Source organism: Montipora foliosa, chromosome 3, assembly GCF_036669935.1.
Source record: "Montipora foliosa isolate CH-2021 chromosome 3, ASM3666993v2, whole genome shotgun sequence".
Taxonomy (NCBI): Eukaryota; Metazoa; Cnidaria; class Anthozoa; order Scleractinia; family Acroporidae; genus Montipora; species Montipora foliosa.
Genome location: NC_090871.1, coordinates 40,578,393 through 40,595,892, shown reverse-complemented (window position 1 = coordinate 40,595,892; position 17,500 = coordinate 40,578,393). Strand labels below are relative to the sequence as shown.

At 38.8% G+C, this 17,500-nt stretch overlaps 2 protein-coding genes across 2 annotated transcripts in view; one reads left to right on the top strand and one right to left on the bottom strand.

Annotated features, from left to right (window-relative positions):
• LOC137997422 (uncharacterized) overlaps nucleotides 1–8,042 on the bottom strand; it is an 8,565-nt gene extending 523 nt beyond the window's left edge. The window contains exons 1-6 of the mRNA XM_068843396.1: nucleotides 7,395–8,042; nucleotides 5,723–5,788; nucleotides 4,674–4,759; nucleotides 3,639–3,756; nucleotides 3,098–3,156; nucleotides 1–1,039 (exon numbers count right to left, since the gene is read on the bottom strand). The exon at nucleotides 1–1,039 is cut by the window's left edge and continues 523 nt beyond it. Of these exons, the coding sequence (XP_068699497.1) occupies nucleotides 934–1,039; nucleotides 3,098–3,156; nucleotides 3,639–3,756; nucleotides 4,674–4,759; nucleotides 5,723–5,788; nucleotides 7,395–7,577 (618 nt within the window). The 5' untranslated portion in view covers nucleotides 7,578–8,042 and the 3' untranslated portion in view covers nucleotides 1–933. The remainder of the gene's footprint in view (nucleotides 1,040–3,097; nucleotides 3,157–3,638; nucleotides 3,757–4,673; nucleotides 4,760–5,722; nucleotides 5,789–7,394) is intronic.
• Nucleotides 8,043–12,662: 4,620 nt separating this feature from the next.
• Nucleotides 12,663–17,500, top strand: part of LOC137997421 (uncharacterized) — a 39,958-nt gene continuing 35,120 nt past the window's right edge. Inside the window, exons 1-2 of the mRNA XM_068843395.1 lie at nucleotides 12,663–13,400; nucleotides 16,831–16,950. Of these exons, the coding sequence (XP_068699496.1) occupies nucleotides 12,826–13,400; nucleotides 16,831–16,950 (695 nt within the window). The 5' untranslated portion in view covers nucleotides 12,663–12,825. The remainder of the gene's footprint in view (nucleotides 13,401–16,830; nucleotides 16,951–17,500) is intronic.

Sequence of the window (17,500 nt, the reverse complement as noted above, 5' to 3'; positions counted from 1 at the left end):
AATTAGCAGCCATACTATAGGCCATACCGGAATTGCGCAGGGAACCGGGGTGAGTTTCAAATTTGAACTGAATCGATAAATCGACACCATCACATGAAAGATAACACTGGGCTACTGCGTGGTGTAAGCCTCGCACAAAACACATTAAGATTGGTCATCTGTTCAAGTTTGATGCTTTTAGGTCAAACAGAGACCAAGTGTATACAGACCTTAAAACGTAGTTAAAAATCCAAACAAACTTCTCCAATTTTGAGGCTGCGTCCCCCAACACCACATAAACTCTTAAAAAATTTTTACGATTTCTGTAATATTCATAAAAATAGGCGAACAAAGTGAATTTCATCTCACATACTTCCAAATAGTAGTCCCACGACAGCATTTACCCGTTGCCCCAAATCTGATAAAATTCTTAAAGAGTTTATATGGGCCTCAAAATTAGTGACGTTTGTACGGATTTTTAACAATTAAGGTCTGTAACTTGGTCTCTGTTCTACTAAAAGCATCAAACTTGGAAAGATGGCCAATCTCAATGTTATCGTTTATGTGTGATGGTGTCAATTTATTGATTGGTTCAAATTTGAGACTCGCCCTAGTTCCCTGCACAGGACTATAAGACCCAAGGGCAAAAGGTGTGGTTGTATATGAATCATGATGGCGTGAAAAGCAATTTAAAGGCTTGCAGATGGCACAAAGTCCCTTGAACATCAGACAACCCATCCAGCTTCGCAAACTTTCTCCAGTGCCCAATGGTTTGCAGCACTCCCAACATCACTCAAATTTTAATTACTTGACACTCATTGCTTCCGGCATCACTAAGGACCTCCAAAACACCAGAACAGCAGAATGCAGTGATCATTTATTTTCCACCCAGTAAATGTCACCAGGGTTCTCCTATCCTTTGCATGAGACAGATGTTGATACTTTTGGTTGATGCTATACTGGAAGGCTGCTTGATACCGTTTTAGTTACTGCAGATGAGAACAACTTGGTAAAAAACTTCATGCCTGTTGTGCCCCCTGGAATATAACTGACAAAGTACCTAAGAAAAAAATAATGCGAAATAAATAAATCTGTAATTATTGGAAAACGTTAGACTGGATTAAGGTAATTATTGTCATAAGTGCATTAATAAACTCTTGGGTCTCCAGCTTTAAAGAGGCACTGAAGGCAAAAAAATAAGCTGTTTTTTTAATTTACACCTCAGACCATACACAATCATGTTTTCAACTTTTTTTCTCAGACTGGCATTTTTTTCTCTTAAAAAAATGTTTTTATTCCGATTTTGGGCCATGCGCATTGTGGATAAGAATGAAGGAGTCAGCAGTCATTTTTGCAGCTTAAGATGTATGATATGGGGAAGCCATGCGAGAATGCCCCATAAAGAAGCAGTGTTTTCACTGATGTTTGTCGCAAATATTCAGTCTGCGAAGAAACAGCAAAACAACGAAGAAAATATCCACAGCAGCACTTGTTTCTCTTGATTACGAAATCTCTGTTCCCCATATCATACGTCACTGTGAGCAGGCTGAAGATTTAGTTTTTGAGCCCACACTGAAAAGGCAGAAACAGCAGGAAAAGCCCAACTTTGAAGGTAATAGTTTCTCGCAAAAAACAGAAAACAAGAAGAAATAACCCCACAGACTTAACTTTACTTATGTTAGGCTTTCCAAAACAATGTTGCAAAAATTGCTGATTTTGGCCTTCAGTTCTCCTTTAACCCTTTAACTCCCATTGGGTATTTAAAGATATTTACAGATTCGACTCTGTCTAATGCCACACAGTTTTACTCATCAATGGGGGGGGTCCCTCATGCCTTAAAGGGTTAATAAATACTGTCCACTTCCATTTTCTGTGTTCTTAGGCTGTTACAATAATTTCGTCCACAAATGCAAGAATAACAACACTAATGAAACCAAATCAAATCAAATCAAATAATTTATTGGTTTTTCTGGAGAGGGGAAAGCCGCGGTGCCCAGACAGAACCTCTCGGAGCAGAGAAGAGAACCAACAAACTGACCAACATACAGTATGACGCCCAGTCAGGGAATTGAACCCCGGCCACAATGGTGGGAGGTGAGTGCTCATATCACTACGTCACCCGTGCTCGGTACTTTTTTTTAATGTGTGACCCATTCACCCATTACATGTAAGAGTTCCCCATTTCCGAGTAAAATTACACCTTAACCCTTTCCATCATAAGAGGGCCCCTTATCATGTTATAGATTTTATTCTGTAGTCACTGACACAATGATTTTACTCCTAAATAGGTGAAAGGGTCAAATGTTAAGAATATACAGAGGCACTGAATCCTTTAAGAGCTGTTACACTTTCTTAATCTTTCAGGGGCACCCAACGTCAATTTTCGGAAAATATCTGTTCGGAAGACGATTTGAGATCTAGAATTTTCGGAACATTTGTTGTAAAATTTATTGCTTGCCTGCCTCTCCTATGATTTTCGAACATCTGAAAAATGGTATAATTGCCCATTTTTATCGGACTTTTACCCTAAAAAGGTCACCCAGAATTTTCGGGAATCTTTTTTCTGGCTAAAATTTTCGAAACGTAAGTTTTGATCCTTATAGTTTTCAGATCACTAGGCTTTCAGCTAGGAAATCCGAACAGGTGAAAAATTTTTAGGGGATAAAAATATGCAAATATCTACCGTTTAAATACTAAGATACGTTTAACAATGCTATGTTTAAGTGGTTTTGAACTATGTTCTCTTTGGGTGCCCCTGATCTTTGCCAACTGGTTTCACCATGACATGTCTTTTAACTTTCAATTTTCAAACATGGACTACAACTGTCCAAAAAGATAGGGGATTTTGCAGGGTTTTCCAGTTGCTTCAATCAGTAGAAATATATAAAATTATTGTGTGCATGTTGAGGAACAACCAGATAATTATTGGTTGGCAAAAAAACACGGCCCATTTATAAGATATTCCTAGCTTCAACAATCTCTTAGATTGTAGCAAGCTATCCCACTAAATTACATTGTATGTTATAAAAGCGTTGAAAGCAGAGTGGGCCTTTAATTGCTGAATGCAACCACGTGGACTGAGGAATGTACAATGAACATGTACTGTATAACAACTCACCATACTAGAGCAACAATTTGAAGAACAGCAAAAACTGCTGTAAGAATGGTGCTTTTTACCTAAAAGATAACACAAAAGAAATTGCAGATGTGCAAGGACAATTTCCAAATTGACAAATGGTCATCATGCAGCATTTGTTTGAAATCACAAACCAGTAATCAAGACCTCACTGAAATATTTTCATCTTAATCACTGTCAATGATAATTAATGACACTAACAATGATAACAATAAAGATTATAATAATAGAGATGACAATTTTAAAAGCATTGTTTTGTAGTATAATTTGATTGTACTAAATGGGGTATCCAATAGAATACCTAATAAATAACAGGAAATATCTGGTTATTTCCACCAATTTAGAGCAACAGAACAAGGTTTGTAGCCCACATGTACAGTCCACAGAGTGTGGTGAAAGGTCCCAGATAAAAGGTATTTGGCATGCACAATTACAGTCCACAGAGTATGGTGAAAGGTCCCAGATAAAAGGTATTTGGCATTACAGGAAAGTAATCTTCTACATGTATGTGAAGGGCACTTACAACCATAGCCATGTACAGTGTCGCAAACATTGAACCAAAATAAGCAGCAGTGAAAGGAAGTCTTCCAAATGAACACAAGTGTTTGGCATGATTAACAGGTCCCCAAAGTAATGAAAAACTGAAACAATCAAAGACAGTTCTGCTGATTAATCAAGTCGTGTACTTCAACAAAACTATGGAGGAGCAGCAATAAATTTGTTGTGAAGTGATGCAAGCACTGGACTATTCCTAATGTGATCAATTCAACCAGTGAACACAAAGCGTTTAAACTGTATGTTAAAATTTAATTCACTTTTTCGGTTGAGGTGTGTTTGTTCTAAGACATTCTCCTGGAGGCAATGTCTTGCTTTTCCTTCCCTCGAAAACCACCATTCATAATATTTCACAATGGAAACATAAGGTCAATAACTAAAAAGAATCTAACAGATGCTGGAGTTTCAATAACTTTTGAAGTTGGTACCTGGGCAGTCACTCAAGTCTTTTATGTACAAGGGTTTGAGTGAAAATCAAGGCAGAGTAGCCGGCCGTAAGAGGAAAATTTGTGACAAATAGAGGGCGGTATACTGCCAGACAGTGACAACTAATGAAACCCTTGTAACAGATGAACAAGTACCACTCTTAATTTGCATATATTTTTACTCAAACTGAGGCTTCTAGAGCAGGGGTTAAAAATGGGGTTAATTCTTCTGCTTTATCCTAACATGAGGAATGTACATACAGGCTAGCAAAATAAAAGCAAGCAAAAACATCCTTCATAGTGGACCTTATTTTTGGTACACTTGCAGGGAGACAATAACAGTTTTGCATGAATGAAACCTATGTAAAGCAATGCCGGCACCAGATTATAGGGTAGACTTTCAAATACCGGACCAAAATGGTTGAAGACAAAGGAACCATTGTTATTCTGATTAGGCCTTGTTGATTAGGTATTGTTATGTTCGCTTTGTTCTTTTGTTTTATGGAAATTAATTATTCTGGATCCAGTAAATGAAAGACAAGCCAGATTATAACCACAAAATTGCAGAAATAAAATACCTTCCTATTGTAAACAAGCTTCCCATGGTGTAAAGCAGAACAAATTTACGAGCTTTCAACAGCAAGAAAGGTGCAACAAAGCCAGCCTATGAAAACCAATGTTAATTAAAGTTCATGAAATTTATGTCAAAACTAATCCTGGAATTCTTAAGGGTAACGTACATGTAACAAATCCAATCCCATCAACGCATCAGCCAACAAATCGTCACAAACAAGCGAACCAAAAGTCGGCCAACGCATGACCCACACATCGGTCGACTGTACTTGTTAGTCATGACTTTTCTCAGATTTGGTTACTCCTATAAAGGAGCCGTTTTATTTGTATCCATAGTCAAGGGTAACAGATTCTCTTCTAACCAAAGTCGATGGCTAAAGTTGCCTCCTGCACTCTTTCTCGATCGCCCGGACTGGCAACACAGGATCAGACGACCTCTCCAAGGTGCTGTTGTACGTGCCCTGATGCGAAGCTCTGGTATGCCAATGCCTCACACCCCAAACACAAAAAAAAAACACTCATTTTACCCAAAAGCAGGCTCAGTGTCTTTCGCATAAGTATTGTCGATTAAGATAGAAAGCAAAGTTCTTCATTCATTCTGTAAGGATAGGACACAGTTCCATTGTTCGAAAGGATGTGAGGAGATTGGATCAAGGTAATTGGAAAACTTGTGGAGTTTGGGGCAAGATACGAAAAACAAGATTGCCTCAAAGACAAGAAGATGTTTATTTCAAGCTTAAAAATGGCAAAGTTAAAGGGTGATGTGCAGGTTTTGAAGCAATTGCAATAACTGTGGTATTATTAAAACAAGGTTGAAAAGGATGTTCTGAAGCAAGTGATAAATATTTTGGTGATACACATCAGCCAACACGTCGGGCAACAGTTAATCGACTGTCCGCCCACTGTCCGCTGACTGTTGGACAACGCATTGATTGGATCGGATTCGTTACCTTAACTGAACCCTGTATACCCAGTTTCTCCTTAAGGGGACAAAGATTTAAAATAATAATGCACTCATGATTAATAACCATAAAAACAAGTACAGGTGGCTCACCATGGTAAAACAGAAGATTCCCATTAATAAACACAAGAAAAATCCAGTGATTCTTTGAGTTCGTGTCTGCAGCAAAATCAAACAGAACATTGAGATAAATGTCAAGGGAAAAGAGGTGTTGAAAAGTTGTACGCTCAATGAACTTCGAAAATCAAAGCACAAGTTCAGAATGCACAAACCAGTACTCAAAATTTCAACGTGACTTGATCTGAGCGCTATCTCCTGTTTTGGAACCCTACGACTATTTTTTTTCGAGTCAATCTTTTTGTTAAAAAATTACATCAACAGATGTGAGGAGTATTTATGTTAATTTTTGACATGAAAAACTATTGATAATAAGAAACTAGTTTGGGCTTTCTTACAATATTATTTATGCTTCTCTACACAACTGCTGCAGTCTATTAAAGTGAGTAATTTTGCTCAATGCAACAATAAGTGAGTGACTGAGACCATTTTTAGGCTTGGCTAAATCTATATATTAATATGAACCTGTAACAATTGATGAAGAAATCACAGTTGCCTCAAGTCTAAGCAAGTGGTCCCAACTTAAACCAATGTGGCCCAGTGCCACGAGTGGGACGACTTTGTTGGTTCTCTACTCTTTTCCGAGATGTTTTTCTCCAGGTATTCCCATGTTCCTCTCTCAACAAACACTAATGTTAATTTTACTTGATCTGATTTATAGTTCATTACTTTGTTGTCTTCCCAATTGTGCTCAGCAATTTAGCCTTCTGCGACTTAATCGAGGAAAGTTCCTTTTATCCCTCAACTAAAGGCAGGGGCACCCAACGCGAATATATTTCAAAACTACTTAGACATAGCATTGTTAAACGTATTTTAGTATTTAAATGGTTAACATGGCATAGTTTTATCCTCTAAAAATTTTTCATCTGTTCGGATTTCCTAGCTGAAAGTCTAGTGATCCGAAAGTTATAGTGATCAACCTTTTTAGGGTAAAAATCTGTTAAAAATGGGCAATTATACCATTTTTTAGATGTTCAAAAATCCTAGGACAGGCAGGCAAGCAAGAAATTTTACAAGAAATGTTCCGACTGATTCTACAATAGATCTCAAATCGCAGGGCGTACCTAATCGATATTTTCAATACTTGATTGAAATCGATCGTAATCGATCGTAATCGATACTAATTAATCGATTAATATCGGAAATCGATAGAAATGGATCACTCGCGTCTTTGTGACTATCGATTTTATCGATTTGTTCGACAAATATCGAAAAGTAAATGGACGAAGATTCTCTTTCATAAAGTTCGCAGTTTTACTCTAGAATGAGTCACAACTCACTCGAACTAATACACAGCAGTCCAAACTGAACTGATAAACATTCCCTTTACACTTTATTTAAGATTGACTATAGGCTTTTTATTACTGAAATTTTGAAACTGAAAAGGACTAATCAATCGACAAATATCGAGTATTATCGAGTATTATGGATTAATCGATTACATTTTCGATGATCGATTTCGATCGATTAGGTATGCCCTGCAAATCGTCTTCCGAACAGATATTTTCCGAAAATTGACGCTGGGTACCCCTGTAAATAAATAAAGGGCTTCCAAGTAAACCATAACTTTTATTTAACTTCACTACAGACTTATGTTTCATGAACTTAATTAAGATGCATGCACCAGTTTTTCGGTTTTTCAGCTCACCAATGAAGGCAAAATTGGATCTTTCTCTCCTTTAGCAAACCAATTTCCCCAGCCATTTTGTGAAGAAGAGTGAGCATTTTGAGTGTTCTGATTGCTTCGCGAAGACGATTGGCCATTTTTCGATGGTGTGGTTCCAAATGAAGTGAAATCTTTCAGAGCAGAAATTTTGCCCTCCAAATCCATAAAACAATTTTTACTCTTCGTCAAACGTTAATACGAATGTTGCACATCAATGTAGCAGGCGTCACACGCGTACATCATCAACATGAGAGAAATCAAGATACAACTGGATACTACTCTAAATGCCAGGTCCCCGCGGCCTTTACAAAGTTGTAGTTTACAATGGTGAAATGTAAGTGTTCGCAGAAGAAACCTTTTTTTTCCTCATCTTGACATCTATGCATGTCTTGGTTTGCATTCTTGTGGTGAATCTGAAAAGTCTGAATGATCGTGAAATACCCGAAGGATAGGAGACAAATACAGAGCTACGTGTAGACAGATGGGAGATCGTGAGCAACTGAGCTCACCATTCAGCAAGCTAAGGATGAAAACGTACCGTACTTCCCACAAACAAAACACATTAATTAGACTCTGCTATCTCCGTCTGTTGTTCTCACGATCTCGGAACACTTGTTACTAGGGAGATATACTAATAAAATCAATGAACGCCTTTCATTCCATTAATTTATTCACAAATTCATGTTACCATATTTCCACCAATAACAAAGCTCCTCCACACCCGCATAAAAACCAACAACACCCACAATTCCTCTGAAGCAATTTTCCTGTATACTAATAAAATGTGCGATTTTTCCTTCAAAGGAACTTCTAAACTGACCTCTCTCCAGTAGGGCAAGTTCTAAAAGTGGGAAAGGGAGGTACGAGAACGAGGAACGGGGAATGGGGAATGGGGAATCTCTAAAAGGGGGAATTACTAAAATAGGGAATCTCTAAAAGGGGGAATTACTAAAATGGGGAATGTCTAAAAGGGGGAATCCCTAAAATGGGGAATCTCTGAAAGGGGGAATCACTAAAATGGGAAATCTCTAAAAGGGGAAATCTCCAACATCTTTTCAACTCCAAAGAAAGTGTGACAGTCATCAATCACCGGGTAGAAAATGAATGGCTTTCAGATAGCGCTGCATCAAAACATTAGGAAATCTATCAACAGCTGACAACTTCTTAATGCGATTGCACGTCTCACATACAGTATATTTATTTAATATATGTATACATAAAACGACGCAGGAGTGAAGGCTGTGAACAACCCTTAGACCTTAGCGATCGGCTCGCTTGTTTTTCTTTCTCCACCGCTAGCCGTATAATGAAAGAGGGGGCTTTGCGGAGTGTTCACAAGCCAACATCAGTGGCAATTTCGCTTCAACGTGAAAGAAATTCAGAGTCAAAAAAAAAAAAACTTAGGTCACTGAAGGATGTAGCGTCCCTTAAACTCTCAAGGGATCCATATTATTCGGCCTTCGCGAGCTAACAGATCGGCCTTGCAAATTAGCAATTTATAATTATTTGCAATGAACACCGCTCCCTTTTTGCTGAGTTAAACTAGTCGATTTTTACACCCACGATCCGCGGGCATCTTACGAAGTAGGGCAACAAATAATTTAATTGGCTGTCTGCAATTAGAAATGGTGGGAAAAGATGATGGTGTTTACTTTTCTCGGACGCATACAAAAAAAGCCATCGCAACTGGACCGATTCATGCAACAGTAGTGTACAATTAAATTCAATAGTAATGAGATGAGAATATGTAGAATCCAAAGCATCCTCGTGTTATATGTTTAGCTTATCGAGTCATTTCTATAATACTTTTAATTGTGTGGTACTCAATTTGATGGATACCTCACCGTTCACTCGCACACAAACACATAAAGGGGAAATCTAAGCAGTGGATGACGAAAAGCATGAAAAACCAACCGTTTTAAATTAATTTAAAACGTTTGAGTTTCAAATTTTAAAAAATGCTGTGGGTAAAAAAAAACAGGCACATTTCAAAAAAACTGATTTTTCTAAAAAAACTGACGTACAGATTTTGTTGAATTTTAAATATTTTAGAGATTATTTCTAACATCTGGTAACGCTGAATGGGAGGATAAGGCTCATAGAAATGACTTATATCGTTTCCATGGTAACGTTATTTTGGAGGAAAATGTGTTGTGAGAAATCTGATAGGTAGTAGCCTCCTTGCAGCCGTTTTTTGTGTCAGTCCCATTCTCCCTTCCCACAAGCAACGTTTGTGGGAAGGGAGAATGGGACCGACACAAAAAACCGCTGCAAGGCATTACGTTTTCTCGTGCCAAGGCCCCGCCGGCTAAGAGAAGCGCAAAGGGCGATGGGGACGAGAATGGGCTGCAAGGAGGCTATGGTTGGTAGGTACTTATAAAAGAGCCTTATTCACCAACTTTACATTGCGCGCCCACTTTACTTCAGTCGCCGTTCTCAGGGCCCCCGAAACTCTGAATTCTCTGACTGTGTAAAATAATCTTTTTCCATCGGACATCATATGGACTATATAATTTTGTTTTCCACGGGAAAATAAGCTATGTTTATTAGAATTTCAGTTTCTATGATTATTTGTGTATGACTTGCTCTTCGCAACATGTTACGGAGTGGAAAAAGAATCGTTGTTGAACCATCTGCTCTTAGGATGGCACCGAAGAGTACCGAAATTGGGAATTCCTCGCTTAATGTCTGGAACGATCAGAATTAATGTATTATCATTTCTGGAAAATGAAGAAATAAGGCCCGTTTCAAACGTCGAACTTTACATGTGCCGCATCTAATGGTGCCGCATCTATAATGGACAACTGTGTATTGCACGCGCCACATTGAAAACCATCTTTAGTCTACTTTATACTCGTTTATTGCTAACCGCTTGCATTATTTATCAAGTGCCTCGCAAGCAGCGAGTTAAACTATCCCGCCTTGTTGTTTCCATTGCGAAATGCTTGGGTATAAAATAAATATGGGCTGCTTGCTCATTAATTGAGATCCAGTTAAAAGTTCAAACACTAAGGGGCTGTTTACATGGAGGTAGGAAGATCCTAGAAGGCGGATCATCCTAGCGCCATATGTTTTCTGTATTCAGTTTACATGCAAGAGGTCGTACTTGGCCCTAGTGCTAGGATCTTCCTAGTGCTAGGATCTTCCTAGTGCTGGGATCTTCCTAGCTGTGAGCTACGAAGATCCTAGCGCTAGGAAGATCCTAGAACCCAGGTAAACTGCCTTCGGTCGGAAGTTCCTGGTACTAGGGACAAAAAAACAAACATGGCGGCGGCCGGGTGTTCACGGTATTCAGGTGCCAAAGGTCGACAACTTCGTCTGGCGTTGCTGGTTTAGTTGCGTTGCTGCGTCGTCTGGTTTTCGCCATTAGTTTTTTAAAACTCTCGATCGCCCAGCCAGCGCTCGCCTTGCTCTTTCCGCCTATGAAAGATTTCCCTCACCCAAACCCTTTTTGGCTCCTCTTTTATTGCCCCTTCCCTTCAATATTTCATGTATGAAATAAAAATGACTTGCAATAACGTTAAACAAAATCATGTTTTTTCTTGTGCTTGTGCTTGTGCTTGTGCTTGTGCTTGTCCTGGTTTACACTAGCGACGCATTCTAGTGCTTGCTTTTATGCTTGCATTATGCTTGCGTCAACCCGGTTTACACGGTGGTCTCTTGTGTCTATGCTAGCACTTATGCTTATGCATATGCTTGCGTCGTACTTGTAAGCCAGCCTTAAGTGTTTGCAGCAACTTATGGCACCCTGTTACCCTGGTTCATCTTCTTAATGCATCTCATTAAGCGGTACAGAGGAGGACCCCTTGCGTTGCCGTACGTTGGTCCGTTGGTCCGTTGGTCCCTTGGTCTGGAATACGACACTCGATGGATCGGTTTAAAATGCTGCTTCTCTTTCCTAATTTGAATAATATCTAGATCTGGTTTGCCTTTTTCGCTCTCCCAAAGGTGAGATCTTTGTATTGTTGATGTTTCTTTTTTTTTCAATTTGTCCAGTTTCTTTTTTTTGGGTACGCATCATGGCTGGTCTGGCCTTCACTTTCGCTTGCTGAGTCCCTGCTCGGACGTCTACTTTCTGCCAATCTTACTTTTGTCCTTGAAAGTTTTCCTTTTCGATGGGTTGCGGAACATTTATGATGTAAACAACCTTCTCACTTGGCGAATAATTTGCCCCTACGACCTTGCACGTGTATATAAGAGAGAACAAGAGCACAAGAGACATTTCTCTTGCATGGCTATAGTCTAGGGTTTCATTATTCTCATTTCTCAAAAATTTTGGTAAATTAGTGCCCTTACCTTCAGTAATGGTCTTTAATAATTTTATGCTAATACGGCTTTCAATTGACATTTAGCAAGATGGATTTCTGTAGAGAGTAAACGGCCGCGGACGATATTGAATTCCGTGTAAGCTGAGGGGCCCTGTATTTATGCTGTTTAATAAGTAGACGTCGTTAATGGTTTGAAAAGAGCGTGTTTTGTCTCTTATATCCAAAAAGACACGTTTTATGTGTTTGGAGTTTGTTAATTACTTTGGCCTTCACGGCCTCCGCACGTAGGAGAAAAAGATACGTGACAGGGGACATCCATGGCAGACTACCCGGGCGTTTGAAACTAGACTCCTCTTTTTTGTGTGCCTCTCGATGGTGACTCAGTTGCAGACCTCACTGATTTCAGGATTCACATCAACATTCAAGATCCAAGCGCTAGTTAAGAATACGAAAGGGTGACGAAGACTCAAATTCATTTAACTATTGACGTCATTATGTAGCGCTCCTGTGATCTGTTCATCAAGCTTTCAATAACCTGCGATCAGGCGTTGTTTTCTTTAGTTAGAAAGTGCACAAAAAGTACAAAATTCTTCTTAAAAGAAAATAAAATTTTGGCAAGTTAAGCGTTTAATACTGATTATGGTAAACACAACTAATAGTAACAGTTAAGGAAAGCCTTTAAGGTGGTTTGCAATATTACTTTTTTTTTTAACAGTTCTATGTAAATTTTGATTTCAAGACTGAGATCAACATTCAAGCACTGCTGGCCAGGAATAAATAAGAGCGAAATCATGAATATGGAATACGCAACCAATTTGTTTCCGAATTGTTCAATGATGACCGTGCAGACTACAGAGTAATCTATTAGCAGATAATTCAGTGTTCAATACATTTCCTTTCGTTGTATGCTGTTAGCAGATGGATCGGACATGTGTCCGAACTTTTGCGAACTTTCGCATGTGACGTCATCATATTATACGTCAGTCGCATTGGCGTGAAGCAAAAATGGCGGAGCTGTATAAATAGATCTGCGGATTAAGATATTCAGGAAACCAGCGAATCGTTCGGAAATCCCACTTCATTAAGATGTCTCCTACCTACTTTCCCAATTTCTTCATTTGTTCGTTCTCCACCTGCACGAAAGAATGATATTGGCCAAAATTAAGTCGATGAGTTCGAATGGCATGAATGAATCATCTATCTACAAGAAGATGCAAGTTTTCGTAGATTTGCTAAATGTCAAGAAAATCGCGATTGAGGTGGCTCCTTTAGATAGTACAGAAAACCTCAAGGAGAAGATTGCACAGATAACAGGTCTGCCAGTTTCTGATCAAGTTCTCAGCATTTGTCAAAATGGCTCCATTGTGGAACTTAAGAACAGCAGCCGCATTTACTTGGGTGATTTGGTAGAGTCAAAAACCATCATCAATTTATCGTGCAAACCAAATCACTCTTCGACTGCATTTTACATCCATGTAGTCACGGAAACTGGCCAAGTTCTCCACGTGAGACCGGAAGGGGGAAATTCTACAAAAATCTTGAATTTGATACAGCAATTGTCAACAAGGTTGAGCCTGCCTGCTGAACGATTATTTCTCCGATTGGTTAACATGTCACGTTATGTGAATAAAGGGCTTGTGCACGTTTTCAACACGTTGGAGGAGTCCTGTGTAACTAGTGGTGCAGTCATTTTTGTGCAGATTCATCCCGATCGATGCAAGTAAGTACAGCTCTGTCAGGCAGTGCAGGTGTAAGGGGTAGTTTCTGAAGAAACTGTAGTGCTGCGTCGGTTGGGAAGAAGTACACGAAAATTTTTAGTTTTATCAACAGAGTTGATAATGTAAATTGACCACGGTACAGAGATTATAAAAGCTGACGTTTCGAGCGTTAGCCCTTCGTCAGAGCGAATCGACGAATTACAGAGATGCCAACCTATGGAGATCTAAAATCTGGAGATTTTTTCATTCTGGTCTCCCCACCCCTCCCCCTCGATCAACCTACCCACTCCCCTCTGCCTCCTCTCCCCCCAAAAATGCACCCACCCATCCCCCAGCAGCTCCTTCAGAATACACGAATATTCTGCGGCCACTGTGAATTTGCGGGAAAACAGGGTACTTATGTCAATAATTTTTATATGTTAATCGGAGATCCAATCAAACAATCGGTTATATGGCTATGATAGCTAAAGGAAGCCACTTTGTTTAGTTCAATTAACATGTGTTTGAAACTCAGAGATGAAGAAATGCATTAACGAGTCAGAAAAAATCAATTTTTTTTAAACTGTGAGGATGCAATTTGAGTCTAGAATGGAGAAACGTCTGTGAAAGGTTCAGAGTCGTTTTTATCCGGGAGACTTAATGACCCGTACGGGAGAAGTCGTTCCGTATCCGGGAGACTCCCGGATAATCCGGGAGAGTTGGCACGTATGGAATTATGGGTTGTGGGTAGTTTTTATAGTGGAGTAGGAGCTACACTATTGGTGGTAACATGGCAACGTGAAAAATAGGAATACATTTGTTAAATGAAAAGTGTACGTGGGGATTAAGGGTGCCGATTTGCTAGATGAATTTTTGCTCCAGATTCTTGCAGCTTTCTGTCATACCTTGATGTACATGTAGGGAAAGGTTGCAGATAACCATGTGTTGCTTGGAGTGGTTAGGGAGATTAAAATGACAAGCGACTGGCATAGATGCATCCTTGTCATTCTTCTCAACATCGCGAAGGTGTTCGCGGAATCGGTCGCCCAGTCATCTACCTGTCTCACCAATGTATAATTTATTGCACAACGTACAGGTTATACACGTAGTGTCAATGTTATGTATGCACCTGTCAATGTTTTAAGCGAGTGTGGGGTGATTGCTCCTGATTAATCGGATTGTTTTACAATGACCTGCCCAATAAGCCAGTTTCATATTCTCAATGGACTGGAATGAAGGCCTGTGTCAATGGATCTTTTCAAACATGTAAAATAGTAATAAATATTATTTCCCTGCAGTAAGTAGCCTTCTTTAGTGTACATGTACTTGTTTATTCCAGTCCAACTGTAAGAATTTGAAACAGACCTATATTGCCACCCCTGAGCAGCAGTCAAGCAATTATTATATGCCACATTTTTTTAAATTTGAAAACAAAAACAATGATAACAGTTGTTCAATGAGTACAACAGTAAATTATATCCTGCCACAGCTTTTAGGGTCAAACGTTTTTCTTCAACCATAAATAGCTCTTAGTAACCAAGATTACCTAACATAAACGACATGAGAAATTTGCTAGAGATTGTTTTATCAAAATTTAGCAGGACATACATTAGGCCGATACTGTAGAATACAACCTGCTAAATTAGCCAATTGTACTGTAGCTCACATACTATCTGAGAGGTACAGTAAATAAGGTTATTGTGGCTAAGTGCATTTTAATGGTGATCTCAGAGATTACTTCACAATTTAGCATGAAATCTTTAAAATGCAGATGGAAGACAATTGTTTTGACAGTGCAAATGAGCTTTGATAATATGTACATTGTTTGAAGAACAAGAGGGTGATAGAGCACACTAAGTTAGCAAAATTGCTTCTACACTAATGTACTAGTAACAGTTACTGGACTAAAAAGATTTCAAGCATTTATGAGGCATTAGCATGTTACTGTTCACTTGATGCAGCATGATCGCTCAGCCATGGGTACATGTATAAAGCATCTCCAAGCTTACAGTGCAACGCGCCTTGCCGTGGCCACCCAACAAACTTTCACATTTGACAACTACGTGTAAATACATCGACTCAACAACCCATGCAACGTTGTTCTACTGACAACCATACAAACTTTGCAAGGAGGCGTGACTGTATCGAATTCACACACCCTTATTAGCGGATAACTTGTAAAAAACTTTGTTAGGTGGCCACGGTAAGGCACGTCTCTCTGTGAAATAAAAATAATAATATAACTACTAAATTGGACATTGCATTGGTGCCTTCCCACTCAGAAATGGTTATGGGATTGTATGAACTACAGTGTAAGCTAATCAAAGTGCAAGTGCTGCCAGTATCCTTATCAATGGCATAGATGGTCAGTAATGAGCTCTTTACATGTATATGTACACCTGTAAATGTTGGCTACTGAAATTTTATTGAATGGCATTTTGGTCACAACATATGGACCGGCCTTTAAGTTTTTTCTGCCATAACAATTTTTACAATAACCGAGCAATTTCTCACAAGCTGATTGGCTAACTTTCATCATCAGTAAGAGTACAGACACATAAAATTGTAATTTATGCAAAGCTGACAGTATTAATACATGGAGGATTCGCTGGAATTTAACCTGTTTAATTTTAGTTTTGTGGAGTTCACCTCAGGCAAGAGTGTTGAGACGGTTACTGAAGAATGTTCAACCAGCCGGCTGAAATTCTTTTCTGACATTCTCTTGACAGCTATGCAAATCGCCAAGCTTTTTTTGGCCGCACAGTAACTACAGTTCCACCAGCAGCTCAGCTTGTCTTTGTGTCCACCAGCCCCATCTCTTTGATGGCCCCAAGTTCTTCCCTCAGCGGAATTCCAGTTTTTGTAGTATTGGTCATGTTTAAGTGTTCATTCTACAGGACCTCAAAACAACTCAATTTTTACTAAGCCATGAACATTTTTGATCACTGCGAGGGTTTTTGATCGCATTTTGATCCTTGAACTACGTTTTTGATTTATGCAAGTTATTTGTGTGACTGAACCTGTCAAATTTTCAGCCGATAAAATTTTAATTTTAATATTTGTCATTAGCACACAAGAAAAGGTATTGACAATAAATTGCACCAGTTTGAATGAAACTGCATACATTTTAGTGTTTGTATATTATTTCTGCTCATTTAAATGAGGAAATAAACCCTTTTTCATTTTTGTTATTGTAAAAAACAAATTGATGTCAGTTTTTTATGCATGTCCTCTTATTCATTGATGATAAATTGCGTCATAACCTTGTCAAAGTTTGATTTGCTGTGCAAATTCCCACACCCACTTGACAATGTTATGACGCAATTTACCATCAATAAGAAAGAGGACGGAGGCATAAAAAACTGACATCAATTTGTTAAGCATAGAGACAATGGGCAAATACTTTTCTTTTCTTTGAATGTCATACAACTTTATCTCTGTTTTCTATTAAAGCTGGTTCCATGGCAAAATAACACGTGACCAGGCAGAGCAGGTTATGTCTTCTGCCACTGATGGACAGTTTCTTGTGAAAGAGAGTAACAGTTTTCCTGGTGATTATGTCCTGTTTGTTTGGTAGGTTTTAGACTTGTTATATTCAATAATCATGTTACAGTATTAACAGTTGTTGCAAGATCAAGGATGATAACTATAGCATCCCCAAATGATACAAGTAAGTGCTGGTAGTAGTAAGTACACGTAGAAATAGAATTATTGTTGGTTCTGTTCGTAAAAATATTATGAATCTTTTTCTCCAGGGGAAATTTTATATTTTTTTTCTGTTTTTTTGCTAATGTGAATTACTAAGGGAAATACACAGCATGATTCCATTATTTATGACACAAGTGGTCTTAGAGTCACATGGATGCAAAGTTCCTCATCCTTGAAAAGATTTATTGTGAGTAGTTTATTACCCTGGATGCCAGAGGTCTTCTCGCTCACCAGTGGCGAGGAGCATCAAAGCGAAGTAGTAGTGGTCTGTCGCCCCCAACGAGTAAAAAACCTCTGGCACCCGGGGTAGTAGTTTATAGCATTTGTAAGTTAATTGTACATGTAGTATATTATACAATACCGTAAAGCCATTTTGTATCGTTGTATTGTTTCTGAGGAAACAATACAACGTAAA